The 21073-nt window shown below is 38.6% G+C and overlaps 3 protein-coding genes across 11 annotated transcripts in view; 2 read left to right on the top strand and 1 right to left on the bottom strand.

The window, feature by feature from the left end:
- Positions 1-11253, top strand: part of creb3l1 (cAMP responsive element binding protein 3-like 1) — an 18904-nt gene extending 7651 nt beyond the window's left edge. For 3 of the 4 annotated variants that reach the window (XM_025062685.1, XM_008324705.3, XM_025062686.1), the window contains 10 exons: positions 2101-2255; positions 2448-2529; positions 2644-2831; positions 3095-3241; positions 5088-5146; positions 6139-6207; positions 6951-7053; positions 7209-7353; positions 7922-8084; positions 8180-11253. In XM_025062685.1, the coding sequence (XP_024918453.1) occupies positions 2101-2255; positions 2448-2529; positions 2644-2831; positions 3095-3241; positions 5088-5146; positions 6139-6207; positions 6951-7053; positions 7209-7353; positions 7922-8084; positions 8180-8216 (1148 nt within the window). In that variant the 3' untranslated portion in view covers positions 8217-11253. The remainder of the gene's footprint in view (positions 1-2100; positions 2256-2447; positions 2530-2643; positions 2832-3094; positions 3242-5087; positions 5147-6138; positions 6208-6950; positions 7054-7208; positions 7354-7921; positions 8085-8179) is intronic. The other variant, XR_003051820.1, reaches the window with a different exon arrangement.
- On the bottom strand, positions 11039-14057 carry harbi1 (harbinger transposase derived 1). 3 transcript variants are annotated; one of them, XM_008324700.3, is made up of 7 exons: positions 14000-14057; positions 13014-13247; positions 12736-12938; positions 12096-12183; positions 11810-12017; positions 11550-11725; positions 11039-11452 (listed from the first exon to the last, which is right to left on the bottom strand). In XM_008324700.3, exons 2-7 carry the CDS (start codon positions 13176-13178, stop codon positions 11255-11257), a joined length of 1038 nt encoding a protein of 345 aa, XP_008322922.1. In that variant the 5' UTR covers positions 13179-13247; positions 14000-14057; the 3' UTR covers positions 11039-11254. The 3 variants fall into 3 exon arrangements, with proteins under 3 accessions (XP_008322922.1, XP_024918456.1, XP_024918455.1); XM_025062688.1 differs by lacking the exon at positions 14000-14057 and adding an exon at positions 13371-13637; XM_025062687.1 differs by lacking the exon at positions 14000-14057 and having other exon boundaries at positions 13014-13637.
- On the top strand, positions 13690-20368 carry atg13 (ATG13 autophagy related 13 homolog (S. cerevisiae)). 4 transcript variants are annotated; one of them, XM_017038869.2, is made up of 17 exons: positions 13690-13850; positions 14779-14859; positions 15085-15165; positions 15523-15642; positions 15762-15808; positions 16187-16327; positions 16494-16534; positions 16813-16909; positions 17148-17255; positions 17581-17674; positions 17794-17862; positions 17967-18076; positions 18162-18303; positions 18540-18617; positions 18730-18837; positions 19497-19625; positions 19719-20368. In XM_017038869.2, the coding sequence occupies exons 2-17, from the start codon at positions 14791-14793 to the stop codon at positions 19794-19796; spliced, it is 1512 nt and encodes a 503-aa protein (XP_016894358.1). In that variant the 5' UTR covers positions 13690-13850; positions 14779-14790; the 3' UTR covers positions 19797-20368. The 4 variants fall into 4 exon arrangements, with proteins under 4 accessions (XP_016894358.1, XP_016894360.1, XP_016894359.1 ...); XM_017038871.2 differs by lacking the exon at positions 13690-13850 and adding an exon at positions 14171-14275; XM_017038870.2 differs by lacking the exon at positions 13690-13850 and adding an exon at positions 14255-14400.
- Positions 20369-21073: the final 705 nt, after the last annotated feature.

Genomic DNA, 21073 nt, shown 5'->3' on the forward strand with positions numbered 1-21073 from the left:
CTTCTCCAGCTAAGCCCTGCCTACCTTACACTCGTACATAAAAGTCTATGACGAGCATATGGTTTTAGGTGTGCAGCTGTGGTTGAAGCCAGCAAACACACTGACTCTCTCTCTCTCTCTCTCTCTCTCTCTTTCTCTCTCTCTCTTTTACTCTCTGTCTCTCTATTTCTCTCTGTTTCTCCTTTGGTGAGGTCATTTAATATTCCAGTTTTGGATGTGTGTCTCTTACCGGCCATGAGGTGGCAGGGAAGGACCTGAGTTTAACTTAACCTTGACATCATACACTGCCAATATATATATATATTTAGAGCACCTTATTTCTCAAGCCTTATATAATAGACTTGCCATTTTTTTTCAACTTCTGGTTTGGTGTTGTTGACATTGAATGTCTGTGGCACAAAGCGATGAGATACTATGACTGAAAGTCAGCCAATAATACTAAATAATAAAATTATCACAGATACAAAGGGACTCCATGTTTTTGAAAGCAGAGCCATGTAGCAGTCAACGTACTGGCCAGAAATAAAATGTCCCGTCGTAAGCAAACTCCGTTCTACCCTCTTGGCTCAATTTAACCCAAACCTCAGTGAAATCAAGTTAGTGGGCGGAGTACCACACCTCCAAAAACAGTCAGCTGTGGGTATCATTACTGTAGTGCTCTGAACAGGAACACAGTTTTCACCAGGAGCCCAAATGACAATGTTACATTTACTGCACCGTTTGATGAGGCCTTTATCCCAGTGAGAGTACAGCATCTACAAAGACTTTACTTCTTAACTAGGTTATGGGTTTGTTGGACTGACACAGGGGGCGCCATTTAGTACGTGGTTCTTCTGGGGATGGAACCCAGGACCTTCTGTGTGTAAGGTAGGCGTGATAATGGTAGTACTATAGAACCACACAATGATATGTTAATATAATTCATTCATAGACATTTGAAGGACAATTTTCAGAGTTACTCACTGGCACTGCACACTGGTCCTGGATACCAGTGATGGGTCGTTCATGTAATGGAAATCCCAAACCATTTGTAATATACAAATGTAAATAGAGACTCCAAACCCTTTTGTGACACATAGAATTGTAAATCCAGATGTCTTTGTGATGCCTAGAGGTTCAGCTCCTTGGGGTGCCCCACCTCCCACCATCATCAGGAAGACCAGGTCCTTTTGTTATTTAATGTCTAGACCTTCCAGCCTCACCCAAATACAGGACCTTGCAGAGTGTCTCAGGTGTGGGGCGCACAATGGGGGTTGGTGCCAAATGTCCTGCAACAGACAAACCGGTTTGAACCCACATCCTGGTTCAGCACCGGTCCCAACAAAGCAAACGGCACCTCCCAGGGGGCGTTCCTCAGGTAGAATTGTTCAGGATTCCCCATGCTCAGGGTCCTTCTTCACTCGAGCCACTTGAATGACGATTGACCTTTTCTACGCAACGAAAATAAAACACCTTGTCGGCTGGCTGTAGTCTCTTTCATTCTGGGGGAGCAGAATTTCCACAACAGTCACAAATGAAGCAGCTCCTGGGGAAAGCTCTTTGAAGAGTACAGTTGGAGCTGGCTGCTGTCTGGAGCTCAGGCCAAAACCCCCTTTCTTATCTCTCTCTCTCCCCATAACTTCTGTGCTCTAGATGCACTTTCTGCGTGTATGTGCATGTGTCTGCTCTGAGCAGGAGGAGGCGCGTGGCTTACACACACACACACACAAAACCAGGGCAACAATCAGTGAAGTTTTTCTGCTACTGATGAGAATTGTATTATGTTTACTGCAGCTGTTGCTGCCTATGCTGTGACAACGGCATTTTGCTCCTCACCACTATAGCCTACATCGGGGTGTCAAACATACGGCCCGTGGGCCAAAGATGGCCCGCTAGGGGGTTCAATCTTGCCCGCCTCATGAATTTTGAAAAAATTGAAAAAAATTTACAAAAACATTTTGATAAACAAAGGGGGGAAACATGGATGTATTCTTTATATGATTACACTGGTCTGGCCCACTTGACTTAATGGCTGAACCCAAATCAGTTTGACACCCCTGGCCTGCACCTTGAACTGAGGCGTGAACTGTCAATGTAGGTGTGTTTGTGTCTTCCTTGCAGAGTTTGAATGGAGTTTCTGTCAGGACCTGTCCTCCATTTTGGTGAAACAAGAAGAACCAGACGTAGGTCACAGTCTAGATCCCCAACCTCTGGAAAGCCCGTCTCTAACATTAGACCATGCATCTCCACACAGAGGACCTGCCTGGAAACACATGGTGAGCATTGACAGAACATCAACAAATCACTGTCTCCTGGTCTAAACTGAAATCAGTAAATGTACTGAAAAAGAGACCTTGACAAATGAATGTCTGTGTCGAAGTCTTTTGACTTTGGAGTGGAGTATGTGAGGCCTAACAGTGTTGTTATTGACCTTTCCTTCTACTATTCTGTGTTTGTTTTCTATGCAGGCGTACATGTCAGAGAATATAAAGCCGTTGCCTATAAAAGACGAACCCAAAGAGATCGGACAGTATCTCGGTGTGCCTAGCGGTACAAACTAACACAATTTACATATGTTTAATACGACTTTCTGCACAAATGTCAACCACCTCACAACACTAATATATTACCTTTTCCCCACATTCAAAACTGCCCATATCCCAGATGATGCTCTACAGCTCCCACCCACTCCGGCCAACAGTAACCACAGCGACAGTGATGGCTCCCTCCCTCCGTCTTCCCCTAACCAACCCCTGCCTCTGTCCTCTCCTCAGTCGCAGCAGAGGTCAGGAAGCCGTGGCTCTTCCTCATCCTCTGCCATTTCTTCTTCGCCTTTCCTCACTGCTCCAGATGTGAGTGTAAATGACAACTGTAGGTAACCACGGAGTTCTTTGCAGAATTTATAGGGATGTGGGTGTAATTTAGTTCTTTGATGCAAAGTTAATGCGAACTCATTTTGCTACTACAGTACTATCCGATATACAGCGATGTACAGTATTTGTGTCGAATGTATACATACATTCACATGTAAGGCAAGAGAAACAAAGCTGACAAACACAAAATAGTAAAATAAATGAACAATATTTACTACTCCACCTTTTTGTGAACTCTGTAGAAGTTGCAGGGATCGGGACCTCTCATACTGACAGATGAAGAAAAAAGGACCCTGGTTGCTGAGGGTTACCCCATACCCAACAAACTCCCACTCACCAAGAGTGAAGAAAAGGCACTGAAGAGGGTCAGGCGCAAAATTAAAAATAAGGTAATTTATTTTGCTTCATATTCAACAACTAACTGTTTCCGCAACTGCTATCAGAGTTCAAGTTAGCCTTTGCAAACATGTGCCCTGTCCACGTTAAATGTATTAAGCTGCATGATTTATAAATGATGCAAAGGCAAACCCCTGTTTGCTTTTACTATTATATGTATGCTTGTAAAATAATTTTATATTTCTCAAATAGATTCATGTGCGAAAATTCAAAGGAGCAAAATATAAACTGTAGTAGTAGCTGCGGTATTAGTATTAAATGCCCAAAGCGGGCCACTAGAGGCAAGAGCTGTCCTCAACATGTCTGCTTTGGACCATTGGACCTGGATAACTGAGCTCCTATGTAGCAGTCATAAATGATTGTCAAATATTTATTTCAAAATTATTTTAAAAGCATTTCAGAATCTAGTGAGTATTGATGAAAAAACATCTGTTCCTGTGTTTGGTCGTTACACTGTGTGAACAAAAGAAGTAACCACGAGTAAACCACAGAGGGGAATCAAACCCTGTCTGAAGGCAGAGCTTTTTCTGGCACCAGAGCTGTGGTTTCTGACAGCCAATTAGATCCATACTGCGTTTGACACAGCTGTCTCTGGTGTCAGATCATGACTAAATATCTCTTTGAATATGAACCACAACAAGACATGAAGAAGACGTGTTGATGTGAGCCAACATAAGGAGGAGATGTGTTTTATAGAGGAGACATCTTGTCCTCTCTTTGAAGGAAATATTGAGCCCCACTGGTCACATTTCTACAGTTCTCTTGCACTGGTGTGGACACATAGTGTTTTGTCTATGCTGTAACTGATCTTATAGTTGTCCACCAGCTGGTCAGTAGACTCACAGGCCTGGCCACCAGATAGCTGGATGTGCTCTATCTCTGCATTTACACTCCTTGGTATTCACAGCTAAAGTTCGGAGCGCCTCTTTGACACATTCTCTTCCCTCAAAGTGAATCTCCAGAAAACGTTAGGTTGTCTTCTTCAGCCCAGTATGGTTCCAGCTCCAGTGGCGCTTTTTTCATTTGCTTTTCACTCTTGCAGTATTTATTGATAATATTAACACATTTGCGTAACTGTAAATTGGGTTATGAATTCTTTCAATACTAGGCCAAATGTGTTCTTTGGGCTTGCTCCAGGAGTATTGAGGGATGGCCCCCTGCCACAGACTGTTCAATCCTAATGCTGTTGGAGCCAGCGTTGTTGATCAATTGCACATCCATGTCCATCTGGAATGAATCTGCTGATGTCTCTCAGTTGTCCAGGTCCACATCATCTACACATTCATCTGTTGTTGATACAGTCCCCATAAAAGGAAGCTTCTATCTTGAACAGCCTGTTGTTGCAGAGGCCACAGTCAACCTGACAATGACAAAACAATGACAAAACAATGACGTCTGATAGACAATGACAAAACAATGACAAAACAATGACAGAGGGGAGGCTGAATTAACCAGGTGAGTTTGTCTATGTCTGATAGACAAACTCACCTGGTTAATTCAGCCTCCCTCTGTGGACGTCATTGTTTAATATCATATTCAAAAGCAGAAAATCTCTTTAATTCATCCTTCCATTTTAGTTCACACAGTGTCAAATGCACATTTTCAGAAGCTTCTGTCATTCAGACTGTAACAAATAACAACAAACAGCTTCTACTGTTTGATGGTGTTTCTTCTTCTTGGTTTCATTATCTAAAAACAATGTAATATTCCACGTCAATCTTAAGTTGTGAGTTGTAATTTAAGCTTACAAATATAAATGAAACCACTGTATGTACCTCTTCACAGTTACCAATATAATACTACATACATCAGTCAATGTTCTGTGTGATTTGTTTGCAGATTTCAGCTCAGGAGAGTCGAAGGAAAAAAAAGGAGTACGTGGAATGTCTGGAAAAAAGGTGAGGCCTGAAAAACTCTCAACGTTTCTCTGTTCTCTTCCATTTCTTTAATGTTGTCTCTGTCATTTAAACATTTTGTTCTTAAATGCCCAAAGAACCTCAGATAATCATGCTACTATTACTAGTACTACTATACGGTTGACTGATAATCAAATGATGAATTCAGGTTTGTTCCTTTAATCATGATGTTCAGTTACCTTGTGTCACAGAAACAGTAGCCCTGTATTTTGGTCCTTGTCCTGTTCATTGGAGTTGGTTTTAAAGTTAAAGATGATTGGTTTAATCCATTTCTCTGCACTGCTGCTGCTATAAAGGGTTATAGATGCCCCCCCCCCACAGGTGATATATATGAACAGACCTCCATTGTGCAGAGGTCACATAGTAACCCAGTGTTGGGGCTGCTGTGTAGCGGTTAGCATGCCTGGGTTTGATTCCCAGAGCACCCACAGATCCCTAATGGCGCCTCCTGTGGCAGCCTGTGTCTGTTGCAAAGACTCACACTTTGAATTTCCCCACTGTGGGATGAATAATGGACCCTAATATTAGTATTATTATTATTTATTTATTTATTGCCTCAAACGTGCATTAAACACACACATCAGTTTTGATTGCTCTGCCTTGCTTTCTCAAACTCTGCATCTCACCCTAAAATTGAAGCAGCCAATTTTATATTTAACTTACTATACTTACAATTATTCTGTGTTTTGGACACCTCCACCTAGGTTGCCTAGTTTATGATGGCAATGGGTGAAATATATGGAGGCTTAAACATGGTGGGCTTTACTTTACTAAAATACATTTATTTAAGCGGCCATTACCATTATATATAAAATAAGTCATTTTAATGAGATATATACACAGTATACATACATACATATATATCTCATTAAAATGACCAGTTGTTTTTGGAACAGTGCATTACATCGTGTTCCTGTTTACATCGTGTTCCTGTTTGTGTCTTCCTGTCGTGCCTATGTCTGTGCTCACTTCAGGGTGGAAACCTACACGTCAGAAAAAAGTGACCTGTGGCGTAAAGTAGAAAAACTGGAGACAGCCAACAAGTAAGGCTTTACATTTACTTTTGTGCATTTAGCAGACACTTTCATCCAAAGCCACTCAGGAGAGGAGAATTAGCAATCAAGCTACTGTGGAGAAAAATATCCCTGAGTGGGACAATAAAGTCTGTATTGTATTGTATTGTATTGTGTTGTATTGTACATAGTGACAGTCTCATTTATCACATGTTGAGTTGATTACCACAACATTTTCTGGTTTCTCTAAGAAAAGCTTTGGCCCCTCTACAGTTACAGGTCCTGATCGGATCCTGATCCTCTTAAGTTTGGATCTAACTTTAGGAATGACGTGTTAGCATTCCTAAAGTTAGAACCAAAACATCTGCTGGGGACAGTGTCTGTGGGACAGTCTGAGAACGGCAGAGACTGTGGACACTTCTGAAAGCAAACCTAAGACCTGTCTATTTAGCCTGGCTTTAAAATGAATTCAATTCATTTCCATAACACCTTTTAGTCTATATATCATTTCTTAAATGAAAATGACATCTTTAAATGTGAACACAGTGATGCAGTGAACAGAGTTGAATACTTTATAGTGATATAAAGGCCTAGACCTTGATTTTTATGTAACACTTTATAGTCTTTATAGTACATTAGTCATCAGTATGTGTTTAAGTACGAAGTCACCGCTCAGTAAATTCTGTTGGCAGTGCAGGCTAAGAAGAACTGATGGGATTGTCAGGTTAAATGACAATAAAAGGAAAGATGATCTACTGTTGTCTTCTCTGCAGGTCTCTTCTTCAGCAGCTTCACAAGCTGCAGTCACTAATCAAAGGGAGAGTTGTTCTATGTTCCTCTAAAGCAGCCTCGACTCAGACAGGGACATGCTTCATGGTAAGTTGTGTTATAACTGCCACACATAAAAAACATCAGCATTGTGCTAATCAGCTTAGAAACGCAGATGTTAGCACAAAGAAGAGTGAATTTTTACTGGAAAGCCCTATCAGAGGTGTAATAACTGTTTTGTGGTTTTCCCATTCTCTGTGCAGATGATGGCGCTATGTTTTGTCCTGGTGTTGGGCTCTTTCTCGTCCTGCCTTTCTCCTCTCTCCTTCTCTAAAAATGGTCAAAGCTCGTCCCGTTTCACTCCGTCCTCTCCTCTTCCATCAGCAGAACTTTATACCACAAGTAGGGGTGAGTTGTCAGATACGTCCTCTGGCTACATGGCCCTGAAGAGGCTAGATTGACTGACCAATGGTTCCTCAGACAGGCAGCTGAACTAGATAAGATTTTCATTCTATTTAATCCTGGTATTTAGCTTTCATTGGCTGAATACTGAAGAAAGTTTTATGCTAAAGATAACAGGAAACTGCAAGTAGACATCTATAGAATATTATTTGTGTGTAGGTCAAAGGTTAGTAGGAACCATGTCTATATGAATTGGGGGGGGGGGTTTGCTGTGTGTTGGTCTGTGTAGAATTGTTTTATGAGTTTTATGGAAAAGTAATTTGGACTTTGAGTGACGGTTTCTCGATGCTGACATTTAGTACGTAGATTTTCACTCCTTTTTCCCAAATGTTTTGTACTTTGTAAACATTTTCAATCTTCTTTTGAAAGTGTCTTTGTTAAAGTGCACATTGACTGCTGTGTTTGTGGTGTCATTAAGCATCATAGAGAGTAGACTCTGTCATTTGTGGTACGGACTGTTGAAGAGGCTTTTTTGGCAGAAACTCAGGAGTTACAGGTGTTTTTTGTGTTAAAGGCAGGTCCCGTAGCCTGTTGTCCTACAATGACGAATCCCCGTTCACTGAGGGTTCGTTGACATCAAAGGGGGGTGGGCTACCGTCAGAAATCAACTACAGCACCAGTCATTTTACTGCTGACGCCAGGAAAAACCGCACAGTTGTGCCGGACGTAGACCTGAGGTGAGATCAAAACTGCCCAGCGGCACTGAAATGATTTTGTTATTCTCTTGGTTATAGAGCAAACTGATATTCATGTTTCTCTCCTGTGTCGACAGACAAACAAAGACACTCCAAGTCTCAGAGTTTTTCTAGCCGACAACACGACCTCTCTTCTTCTCCAGCTCTGACCCCTCTAGGCCTATTGTAAATATTTAAGATATCTTAAATCATATGCCTGTAAATACAATTGGACAGAAGCAGAGCATCACATTCTGGCTCCCACAGCCACAGCACTTACCTTCTCTGCCTGACGAATGTAAATGTACTATGTTTTAAACTCATCCCATGCATCACCTATGATTTAAAAATGTCACATGTTACAGTGTAACTACAACGCTCCTCATTACTGCTTAGTTAAGCATTTCAATTGGAAAATTGGAAAACACTTTTCATTGTTTTTAACCATTCACATCCCAGAAACGACAGCTCCACTGTGTAAGGAAACTGCAGAGAAAAGAATCAAACATACAGTATATAGACGTATGCAAAGGCCAGACAATTTCATACATAACCAATTATACACTTGTCAAGTTTAAGTGTCATTATGGTCATTAATAATTTGTTTTTCCATCTTGTATTGTTACAAGATGTCAGCTAATTGACCACTGAGCCAATCCCAATCAGCTGATGTAAAGACTAGTGCAGTTTTCACTACTCAGTCAAACAATTATACAAACTTGAATATCACCACAGTGCTGCTTAATTATGTGCCCATTCTATTAATCCACATTAGTACATTTACATTCAAAGGGTGTCTGTAGAACAGTATTCTCATTAATGTTTTAAAACAGAGGTCCCCAACCACTGGTCCAGGCACCGGTGCCGGTCCGTAGATCAGTTGGTACCGGGCCGCAGTGAAAATATGTACTTCAGTTTTACTAATTTACTTCATTCAAAAAGTATCTAGTCATATCCCTTTACTTTTTTCATTCAAAGATAATCTGCTAATGTTTCACAACAACAGGTCATTTGGAAAATGTAACGATCTTTCAATGATGGTGCGGTATTACAGTAACCACAGTAACATCTGACACCAGCTGACCGGTCCTTGGTACAAACTAGGTTGGGGACCACTGTTTTAAAAAACATAACCACAGCTACGTGAGTGCCTTCTAACCATTTTTAACTCGTGCAACTTAACACAAACTCAGCGACACATTTTGCTCAGCTTCCTTTCCTACATTTTATTATTGTGAATATTGTCCAAAATTCATTTAAAAGTCTTAAAGTGCTTTGTGTATTTCGCTGCATGATTTGATTTTTTTTTTAGGGTTAGTTTATTGTATTTAGTATAATATATTCTGAGCATCAAAGAAAAAAAATATATTGTGAAATCAAGGTTATCATGAAGATATTGTGAGGAAGAATATGGTGTTTAATTTATATGGTGTAAATTGCTGAAATGATACATTTTGTCACCGTTAATTATTTTTTGTTTCTCATACATAAAGAAATCCTAAAACCTATATATACATATATTGTTTAAAAAATTTAAAATTCATAAAATTCAACTAAATTTTGAATTAGAAATATTTAAATAATAATTTCAAATCTTTTAATGAAAATAAAAATCTAGACATGGAAAATTTAATGTTAGTAGTAAAAAGATAAAGTTTTTTTATTTTAAAAATAAATGTACATACTGTAGCTCAAATTATTATTCAACTTCTTCTTATTCCACCGTACCAGTGCAAATGAGGTAAATAATAAAAATTCTCTTAGACTTTCAATTACTTCAATGTAATAAGGTGATCACAATTTTTATACAAAATGAGCTCCAGACAAATTGAATAAGATTGTGCTTTATTTGTAAGAACTATTCAAAATACCATTACCAACTAAAATGGTCTAGTGTACCTCATAAACTGAAATTGTTATCTTAAATAACAGATGCCAAATAATGCTAATTTCTTTACAGAAACACTGCACATCCCCATGTATCTCCTCGTATTAAAAGTCAAACTGGTCTGATCTGATTTACCTCATTAACAGTCAATATATTCAACAACAAAAGAATATAAAAATGTATAACTGGAAAGAGTTCCTTTCTTTAAAACACGTTCTGTTTGAACACCTGAACATCACTTATGGTAGGTCCCCACTAAAAAAAAGATAGAAAGGAGACAAATAAAATCTTGTAATGCTTACACAGCGCCACCTGGTCTTTTTGGACCACAGCTGCTGCTCAGTCCACGCCTATCGCTTTTGGTGTGAACACCCCATTACGCCTTGATGCGCTAGTCATTTTCTAGATCAACCGATGCTATTATCACAAATTGAATCGTATTTTAACCGACTCACGATGCATCGTTACATTCCTACTAAGGCTTTTTTTTTAATAAACAGAAAGTCTTTGTAGTTCACGCAAATAAAATTCAGACAAAATAACAGGCACCTAGAGATGTTTAAACAGGGGTCCTCAAACACCTGGACCCTGCAGTAAAACTTGGGGATTGGTCATTTCCAATCAGACACAGAAAGGAAATTATTACATTATATGGATTTAATTGATCTCCACTGCAAAATGAGTATATTTTAAAATAAAAAACAAGAATTCCTCACCTTTACAAACGTCTCATTACCTGTTAGAGTACTTAAAACTACAGTTTTTGCCCAAAATCAAAGGAATGCAGTTACTGTCCTACTAAAGTGTGGGTTTATTGTAGGCCGTCACTGCGAGGTGTGACATTCAGCATCCCGACAGTCCACCTTTACTGTAATTTATTTTCAGGTTATATTGGTTTGCATCTTTTCGTCATACATCATCATTTCATCATGCACCTCCTTCCAATGATTGGTTTGTAAGATGATTATATGATACCAGTCGGTGGCAGAAAAATAGTTGAGGACCTTTGGTTTAAAAATGTGTGTGATTACGGTGGATGTTTGTACAGATCTCTTCTTGCATGTTTCTCTATATATTAATCTTATTGTAGCTCGTAGAGTAGAATCCAGCAAAATATTAAAACTGCATCAGCAACACGTCTCTTGTGTATTTCTCTTTTTTAATAGGATTGTCTTGGTTATATATTACAATTATAATTCTATGAACATTTGTACATAACAGGAGGTATTTAATGCCAAGTGTAAACAGTTGTACTGATGGGGTCCACCAGTGGTGAATGCTATTTCTAACTGAAGTGTTTGCTTATAAGCTTTCTCCTAAGCTCCTCTCCTTCGCTGTCACACTCGTCATGCCTCTGTTCCACACTCTTGTGTTGCTCTCGCGGTTCTGTCTCCTCCAGAGTGCAGGCCAGTCCAGACTCTAGGGAGGCGTTGTGAAGGACACAACAGGCCAGTAGAATGGCAGAACTCATCTCTGGAGAATACTGCACAGAAATATTGACATGCTGGTTTTCAAGCCATATGTAAAAACACAATCAAGTCTAAAATAGTGTAGAGTGTACAGAAACTACTATGGAATACCTGCAAGTACCCTTTGGTGCTGTCTAAACACCGGAATCTGGTCTGCAAGGCTTTGAAGGTCTGGTCCCCGATCTCATGTGTAGCAGCATGGGCAAGATTATACTGAAAATCTGCCTGGGTTTTTGGAATGTCGATTGGTGTCATCAGCCACTTCCTCTGTGTGTAACAAGACTCACCTTGGAAAGAAAAGACATTTAACGACTCTACATAAACACTATGTTATAAACCTTAAATAATCGTCAACAGGGACTTCGTCTCACCCAGCAGCCAGCCCTCGCTGATGCCTTGAAGCTGTTTGTAGAGGGCAGATTTTTCTAGGACTTCAGTTTCGTTGAGTCCACCAGGCCAGTAGGTTTCTACACTAAGTAACAGTCCCTGAGCATCACACACCAGCTGGCAGCCAACAGAATGAAACTCTCTCTTATTCACATATGAAGGGTTTCCACTGTTTGGAGCTTTAATAGCAATCTGTAAAAAGGAGAGAGTGTGTACATGAACGAAAAGACATGGCAAACCAAACTGTTTACACATCATCTTCTTACAAACCTGAACACAGTTTAGCACTCCTAGTACACCTGGAAATCCTGCAATTCTCTGAAAGTTCTGGTAGGTCAGCTCTCTGTTCAAAAAATCACTGCAAGAAACATAAAATATTATTGGAAAGAGAAGGAGAAAAAAAACATACAACGCTGGCAGTTACTAAATACAATTTTATAAAATGGAAAGATGACGACCATGGTGCCTTCAGTGCAAAATTGAAAATGATGTTGCTTTGCTTCTTTTGAAACTGACCAACCAGCAAAAAGACATGTCAAATGTAACTTCTTCACTCTTTATTGTAATAAACATTAATAAAATACAACTACAATTTGGAAATAAATAATTCACACATTGCTACAAACTGTGCCAGTATGTTTACCAATAAAGAAGCTTAGACAACAGTTACTTCAGTCCTATATACAGCAGCTCTCTGAGCTGACCTTATGACTTGTTTATTAGACCCAGTTCTAACAAAGCTTTACAATGTGAAGGTACCGCAGGCATTTAAAATAGCGGTAATTTAAAAAGAACTATCTTTATCTGGAATCCTGGTTTAGTAATACCATTAAATGCGTTCCCAGGTCCTTAGTAGGACCATGGATCTCGAAAAAACTGTTATGTTATGTAAGTGGCACAGTCTTCATACTGTTTAAATGTGATGAATTGAGGGGCCTTTTTCACGAGGGCTTTGGTCACATTGGATACACATCTTGACATGGAGGACTGGCTGATTCCTATAGTATCTCCCATAGATGTCTGGAATGAGCCTGAAGTGTAAAAGCCCAAGGCAGCCAACACCTGGACCTCAGGACTGATGGCTCTGGACCGTAGAGTACGTCGACAAAGATCCTGTGAAAAAGTAGAATACAAATGAAACACTTTATTTATGTCCACACTTGAAGCCAATATTGAGAACCAACTTACTTCACTCAGTATTTTGACCAGATACAGGATAAAATCTCGAGGAAAGCCAAACTGTGCAAGCAGGAAGTCGTCAGACACAGAATTCAGGTCAAAGCGTTCCAGGGCCTTATGATCTCGACCATGGAGAAGTAGATCACAATCCAGAATAGCAATAGGGATGGCCATACTGTGGGTTTTATGGTTCCATTCCAAGATTTTCCAAATCTGTTGTTTTTATTTGAATTTGCCACCAAACTAAAAAGAAACAATTTAAAAAAAAATTAAATATGTATTGTGGGATTAGGTGATTTCATATTCTAAATAATGGCAGTAAATAACTAATGTTATTTACTGTCTGTGTAACTTACATGCACTTACATAGTTTAAGTTGTACTGACTGTATACTTAAGAATTTAGTTTGTTCATGTTTACAATATTTCCTCCAGATAGAAATAAGTAATCTATGGAGAAATTGACTTGTGAATGTTTTGCTCTTATTATTATTTTATCTATACACAAATAAAACGCACATTTAGATAAAAAAAACGTTTTATTTTTTAAATGTAATGATGAGTGTCAAACCAACTGGTAATCCTTTTGCTCAATTGTACAATTACACGTAGAATTCTTCATGAACAACGGTCTATGTATTAGCACCCTTATGAATTCTTCATGAACAACGGTCTATGTATTAGCACCCTTAACGTTACATCTCAATCTCATATCAAAGGCTAAAAGGAATGTTTTAAGGGTATATTAGGTCTCCTGTTTTACGGCAAAGTAGAACAAGAACGAATAAACAACATAAAGCCTTCGGAAGGTAGACTATCAAATCAACGAGCTCTGCAATACAAGCTAGTAAGCGTTTTACTCATTTCAAATGCCATCAACACCGACCGCGTTTTTATGTGCTTTCTGACAAATGCATTGCATTCCATGTACTTTCGAGTTATAAAAGATTCACACAACGTAGTTGAGTGAAAAGTGTAAACGGGCGGTTACTTTACCAAAGTCATTCTGCCTTTCGTCAAACAAAACAAAACAAACCACGAGAACACAATTTATCGATCACATTAACATATTCGAGAAATTTGAGGTTTTCAATATTCTCTATTTTACGCGTTATATTCAATGTTAAAAAATCCACATTAATACGCGTTGTTTTATAAATGCATTAAGGTAAACCGAAATGTCACTATGCCTATTAGGTTTTAAGTTTTAAAAAAGCGAAAGTGCATTGGTGAAATGACTGCCATCCAAACACGTCAGAGGGGAAAACAGAGGTATAGCGCTGCAGCCGTTCACATGAGTTTTGTTTACGTCTTCTTATTTCAGCGTTGTCGATGCTATTAATTTATTCGGATTTTTAACGCAACGTTTACGCTACCTTTATGCTACAGGAAAAAAGGTAATGTAAGTTTGTTTTATTAACCTAACGTTCGACGTATCCAGCTAGCTTTCTAGCATTGGCCACTGGTCCTGTATCGGTTTTTATTTGTTGGTTTTGTAAATGTCGATTTATCTTTTTACTTGTTTTCGTTTATTTGAGCAAGCATTCTAATGACATTAACTAGCAGACATAATTCTGCGATGTTACATGACTGTCTGTGACAGTGGTCAAACAATTTTATACCAACATAGAGGCCCTACGTCATAGCTCGTAGCACTAACGTATTCTTAAAAGATGCTTTAAAATGTTATTAATAGTATATTTTCCGTTACGGCGACAAGAAATTGCGCTTTGTTTGTTTTGTTCATTTTAACCACCTTTCCTGCTTGGTTACAGGTTCACGTCAGAATGGACAGTGAACTAAGTCCCCAGGATAAGAGGGATTTGGACAAGTTTATCAAGTTCTTTGCCCTGAAGGTAATTCTGTTGGGGGGGCGGGGGGGTATTAAAGGGGTTGTTTTTTGATTATCGTAGTTACCATTTTGACTATCGACCAAAGTAAATGTACACTTGGTTTATGGGCTTCAAACAAAACATTATCATAATGACGAATTTTTTTTAACCTATTGACAGAATGTGCATCATGGGTACATTATCCTGCAAATAGCCTTTTTTGAACAAGTTCTGTGTATGTGTCTGTAGACTGTGCAGGTGATTGTCCAAGCCCGTCTTGGAGAGAAAATCAGCACTCGGTCATTTTCATCACCCACAGGATCGGACTGGGTAAATATAGCATGTCCTTTTTTGTTTTTGGGGTATTCAGTAGTAATAATCATAGTGCACTTGATTTGTAACCCAAAATGTTGTATATTTTGCATTTCTGCAGCAATGTAATGTAAAAAATACATTTTTTATATTCGGAAAATACGTAGTCATTTTGTTACAATTTTTTTATCAAATACCAAGCAGACAAACTTCTCAACTAATGCGCATTTACCAATACCCTTTTCACACCTAATCCCATTTCTGTTACTCCATATCCATGCTGTTTGTATGAGCACACAGCACAAAATGTCTTGTCTTCTTAATGTATAATTATTAATGTATAATAATTTGTGTTTGATGTCATTTTGTCTCCAGTTCAATTTGGCAATAAAAGACATACCTGAAGTAACTCATGAAGCTAAGAAGGCCCTGGCTGGCCAGCTCCCAGGAATGGGACGCTCCATGTGTGTTGAGATCTCCCTAAAGACTTCTGAGGTAAAGATTATCTGCAACTTTTAATTGTAAACCAGATATTTCAAAAATTCTTATTTTAATATTCCAAAAAGATTATGTTCACTTAGTCATATTTTATTTTTTATTTTTGCTTCATACAGGGTGATTCAATGGAATTGGAGACTTGGTGCCTGGAAGTTAATGAGAAGTGAGTAACTATCATAATTGTCATGTTGACCCAATTTTTCAGTGTATGTATCTCTGGAGCATCTCATTCTTAATTCTTATATCTATCTGATTAATATTGATCAAGTTCAGCTAAAAAATATCGATATGATTTTCAGTCCATATCTTAGCTTGAGGGGACAGTTCAAGCTAAAACCTGTGACCTTCTGAACACAAGTCTGCTTCTTTAACCACTGTCATGTTCTCCACCACTGTTCCTTGACACCTTTTAAAACACGACTAGCCATGACTGACTAAGTGTAACACTGTACAGCAAAATTATTCAACAATAAATTGTAGTTTTTTTTTGTAATATATGGAAAACGTCTGTGCATTTGTAATGAGTCTTTGTCTGCCGTAGGTGTGATAAGGACATCAAGGTGTCCTATACGGTATACAACCGTCTGTCTGTCCTCCTTAAATCTCTGTTGGCTGTCACAAGAGTAACACCAGCCTACAAACTGTCCAGAAAGCAGGGACATGATTTTGTCATGCTGTACAGGTGAGAGGCCTCTCTGGTTCCTACTGCATGTTTATTTGTCTCACCATCTAGTAACAGGTGCTTAGTTCTGTTACAGTTTATCAGCAGTGGCTTTCTGTGCTGTTCTTACAAGTGAAAATGTATTTGAGTGTTTTGCTTTTTTTGACTGCTCTCTTTACTCTTCTAGAATATACTTTGGGGAAGTGCAGCTGAGTGGATTAGGGGAAGGTAACTACAGAGACAGATTATTTATTTTACCAGTGTGAAGTTGGTGTCACAATCATTATGTCCATTAATGCTGGAATAACCCTTGATAGGAGGAAAAAGGCCAAACTAAATTACTTGACTAATACCATTAAAAGTCTACTTTGCTAATCCACTAAGATTTTATCCAGTTGTATTTTAACAGGTCTGTTCTTGAAGTATGGTAATTTATACTAATTAATAGGAGACTAAACAATACACATAGAGTAAAATGACTTAAAATGTTGTTGTTACTCTTTAAGGTTTCCAGACAGTGCGCGTTGGTGTGGTCAGCACTCCAGTGGGCACAGTCACATTGTCCTGTGCCTACCGTACCAATTTGGCTTTCATGTCTAACAGGTGACTATCATACTTCATCCAAAGAAAAACAGTTATTGTTTTTGAAAACATATTTATATTATTAACTGTTTAGAATTAGAAGTTTTTGGACACATTGTACTATATGACATATTTGAGTTTGCTTCTTGACTGTGTAGACACATAATGCTAAGGTGTTTATAATAGTGGGGCTCTCCAGGCATGTCGAATTTACAACTCAGTCAGAAGAAGTCATCTGTTGATATGTCACCCTCTGTAGGCAGTTTGAGCGACCAACTCCTATCACGGGGATCATAGTGGATCACTTTGTGGATTCTCCCTGTGGCGGCCAGCGTCCTGCTAACATGGCTCAGCCCTGCAATTACAGGTAGCAATGGAAAAACAAGACTGCTGCGTATGGGGCTACAAGCTTGACTGTTAATGTCTTTATTTTCAACTATTGTATTTACAGTATTTGCAGTGTTTGATTGTACACACTGTACAAAATATTTGAGATTTGGGATAGGTTTAGGGAAAAAGGCAGTAAAAAAGTAAAATTTTATTTAAGTTATCAATACAGTGACATAGATAACCTCAATCAATACTTGGTGTGATCATTCCTTGCCTTAAAAACGGAATTAACTCTTCTTGGAACCCAGGGATACAGTTGTAAGAAACAAAGTTTCATTTGTCCCGTGTGTGTGTACGTCCAGAGCAACAGACAGAGAAGATGTGGGTCAGTTGGCAGCAGTCCAAGATTCACAGGAGGTCTGTACCACCTCCTTCTCCACGTCCCCACCCTCTCAGGTACTAAACTCTCTTTGACTTCATGAACGTGTTTCTCTCACACACCTCATGTATCGTCAGATCTCTGATGTTTTTCCTTTAAATGTATTGATTGACTTTTTCTCTTGTACTCCCTTTAGCTTTATACGTCAAGGGTTTACTATCCACCTCTTGCTGAGCTTTGCCATCCTGCTGCTAATCCAAACCAGGTGATGTTATCCTTGAGAACCCCCCCCCCACCTCCAACCTATATAAAAAAAATATAAGCCACACTTTTCATCATCTTCTCAAAGACCTTGTGTATCTTTTTTAGGCATTACATTCTGGAAAGAAATACAGCAATGTTTTGACCTCAGTCCATCCTCCCCCTGAAGCAGACACACATCTGACAGTTGATCAAGCCCCCAACACACCTTTTAGAAGGTGAACCTTTACTGACATGTCTCCTTCTAAGTAAACGTGAGGAATTTCGTGACACTCCATGATAAAGACGTATCTTTCTCTCCAGTGCTGACGACAAAGGTTTGTCTCAGAGTGAAGAAGAAAGGAAAGTTGTAGGGAGGCAGAGTATTAGTCCCTGTGACCCGGTGGAATCTCTTAATGCCATTTCAAGGAAAGTTGGAGCGTTTGTTAATAAACCCAGCACACAGGTAATGACAGTTTCTAGTGGTAGAAAATGTTATTCCAATTTGTATTACGTTAGTTACACTCGCTCTATCTGTGTGTGTGTATACTATATATATATGCATAAGTATATATACAGTATATATTTATTTAATTATTGTGGACATGTACTTGTATTGTGGACATGTACATGTAGTGAGTTAGTATTTTCTTTCATCATTTACTAAAACAGCCTGGTGTGTATTAATGTGTGTGAGTGTAGATAAAAGCAGCTTGTCTGGACCTGCCATTTGCAGCATTTGCTCCTCGAGGCCTGGACTTTGGAGAAAGTGATCCTATGGTAATCATAAATAAAATGTTTTCACTGTAGTTCTTGCATAACAACACTAATTTATATATTTATTAAATAATTCTTTTCTAATTTTGCACTAAAATGACTTGTGTATTTCCAGTTGCAGCCTCCAGACTCTCCTCCCTCCCTGTCACCCCTGCAGGCCAGTCATGTCTCCCAGGGCTCAGAGGGATCTGGGAATCAGGATGATTTTGTCATGGTTGACTTTGTAAGTACTGAAGTTGGTGTTTTTAATTTCCAGTTTTCCAACACAATTGAGTTCATTTTGTTTTATTCTACAGTTTAAACAATTGTTCTATACAGTTGGTTTGTTATTGTCTTGATAGAACTTACTGTGACAGTCCTTATCCTTGAGATAAGCTAATATTGAGGAAAGGGTCTTCCAGCCCATGGCCTTCCATTTGCTTCACAGCTTCCTTGCCGATGTCAGTTATATACAAACTATGGTAATTTAATAATCACCACAAGTAAAACAAACAATAGAAAATGTAAGATATCCCAATACTAAAGTATACACTGTATACACTGCAGAAGATTCTCCACGTTCTCATTGTGCCGAAACTTCTCAGGTCACATCATGTAAACCTTTACAACAATTGTAACAACAATTAACTTTATTCTCATAAAGTAACATGTTTTTTTCTGTCACGATAGTATAATATAATTTTTTCTGATAAAATTTTAACTTTGTTCTCTTTAATTTATATCTTTTTTCTTCAAAATATTACAACTTGTTTCACATAGTGTTTGGACTTTACTCTAATAATGTTTCAAGTTTATTCCTATAAATTTTCAATCTTAATCTCATAATTTTATTTTTTTATTTGTTGTCAATGTGGTGCTAATACTCTGTACTTGTGTTTACAGAAACCTGCATTCTCTAAAGACGACTTGTTACCAATGGATCTAGGCACATTCTACAGAGAGTTCCAGAACCCACCACAACTGGCCAGCCTCTCATCACAGACTAGCTCTCAGTCAATGGCAAATGACCTGGTAGAAATAAAAGGCTTTTTTTTTTATTTATTTTTTTTAGTTACTAATATTTCTTTATGCATTGTTAACTCATGATATAATTTGTCTCTGCAGGACTCGTTGCCAGAGAAATTGGCCATTTATGAGAAAAACATTGATGAGTTTGATGCTTTTGTGGACATGCTGCACTAATGAAGAGGCGGACAGAAGACCAACAGAAAGAGCAGAATAGATTGACGGTACTCTGGCTGAGCTGTGGATACAAACCATGCGCTGTTTTAAGACCCGTGTAGAGCGATCATTCCCATGAAGACCCATGCACATTTGAACTGTGTAGTCAGAATCCTTCACATTATATTTAAATACAGTTAATTGTGAATCCTTCACTGACACGCCTCATCATCTTGCTGCACACAGCGCCCTCTTCACTACAGACACTGTTCAATGTCCTCAAACACCAAGGCCCTCTTTCATTCTGAAAAGACAAACTGCTGCCATCATCAGGACAAACACAGGAGAAAGAGAAACGCTAAAAACATTTGTTCTTCTCTGCTGTTCACAATCTCAACCTGCTAATAACTGACTTGACATTCAGATTGATCATGTTTATGCTTAGAAATAAAAAAAAATGCATTATTCAAATAAACTAGCAGTTGTTTGTGTAAAATAAATAGCTGGAAGATTCACAGAAACACAAATGAATCTCAGTGAACTGATCATGCTGTGAACCTGACTAATAAACTGTACAAATCTCTTTATCTATACCCATCTGTGTTGCTTCCAGCATGATTGAAAATTCAAATGCCCTGTCTGACATTGTAAAATATTGCATAAGAAGTAGTTTCAAAATGATATAGTAAATTAAATTACAGCAAATGAACCCTAAATATGACAATTACATTTTGTATATGTAAGCCACTGATGAGTTTCTTTCTATAACTAAACTTTTTGAATTTTAACAGCTTGTCTGGCTTTAATCAGTGCTCCCAGTGCTCCTGGTCCGTCTCCACTCTTTCTCTAACCCTCTGCTTTGCAAAAATTTAGACAGCCAGGCAAAAGATGGGGTGCTTTCAACAGCAGCATCTGTGTTATGAAAGAATTCTAACTGGCTCTGTTGTTGTTTGTTCTTATCACTCATCCCCTCCTTGTCAAAATACTTCAACACCTTTTATTTCACACACACAAATGTACACACAGACACACTGAGTTGCCATAATCACAATAACAAGCATTATGTAATGCAGTGATGTGCGGTCAGTGAAGGGCCGTGCCTCACCTGCCATCATGATAAAAAAGAAAAAAGTACTAAAAATAAATATTAATATTTTCCACTGATCTGTGTTAAAGATGCATTTTCAGTATGACTCTACACATTTTTACAGGGCAGAAATCCCGGGTGAAGCAGTAGAGAGCTGTGCCTCATATCTGACTGCACGATTCAAAACGTGCCCGTTTACAGAAATATTTGT

Source organism: Cynoglossus semilaevis, chromosome 14 (assembly GCF_000523025.1).
Source record: "Cynoglossus semilaevis isolate Cse_v1.0 chromosome 14, Cse_v1.0, whole genome shotgun sequence".
NCBI lineage: Eukaryota > Metazoa > Chordata > Actinopteri > Pleuronectiformes > Cynoglossidae > Cynoglossus > Cynoglossus semilaevis.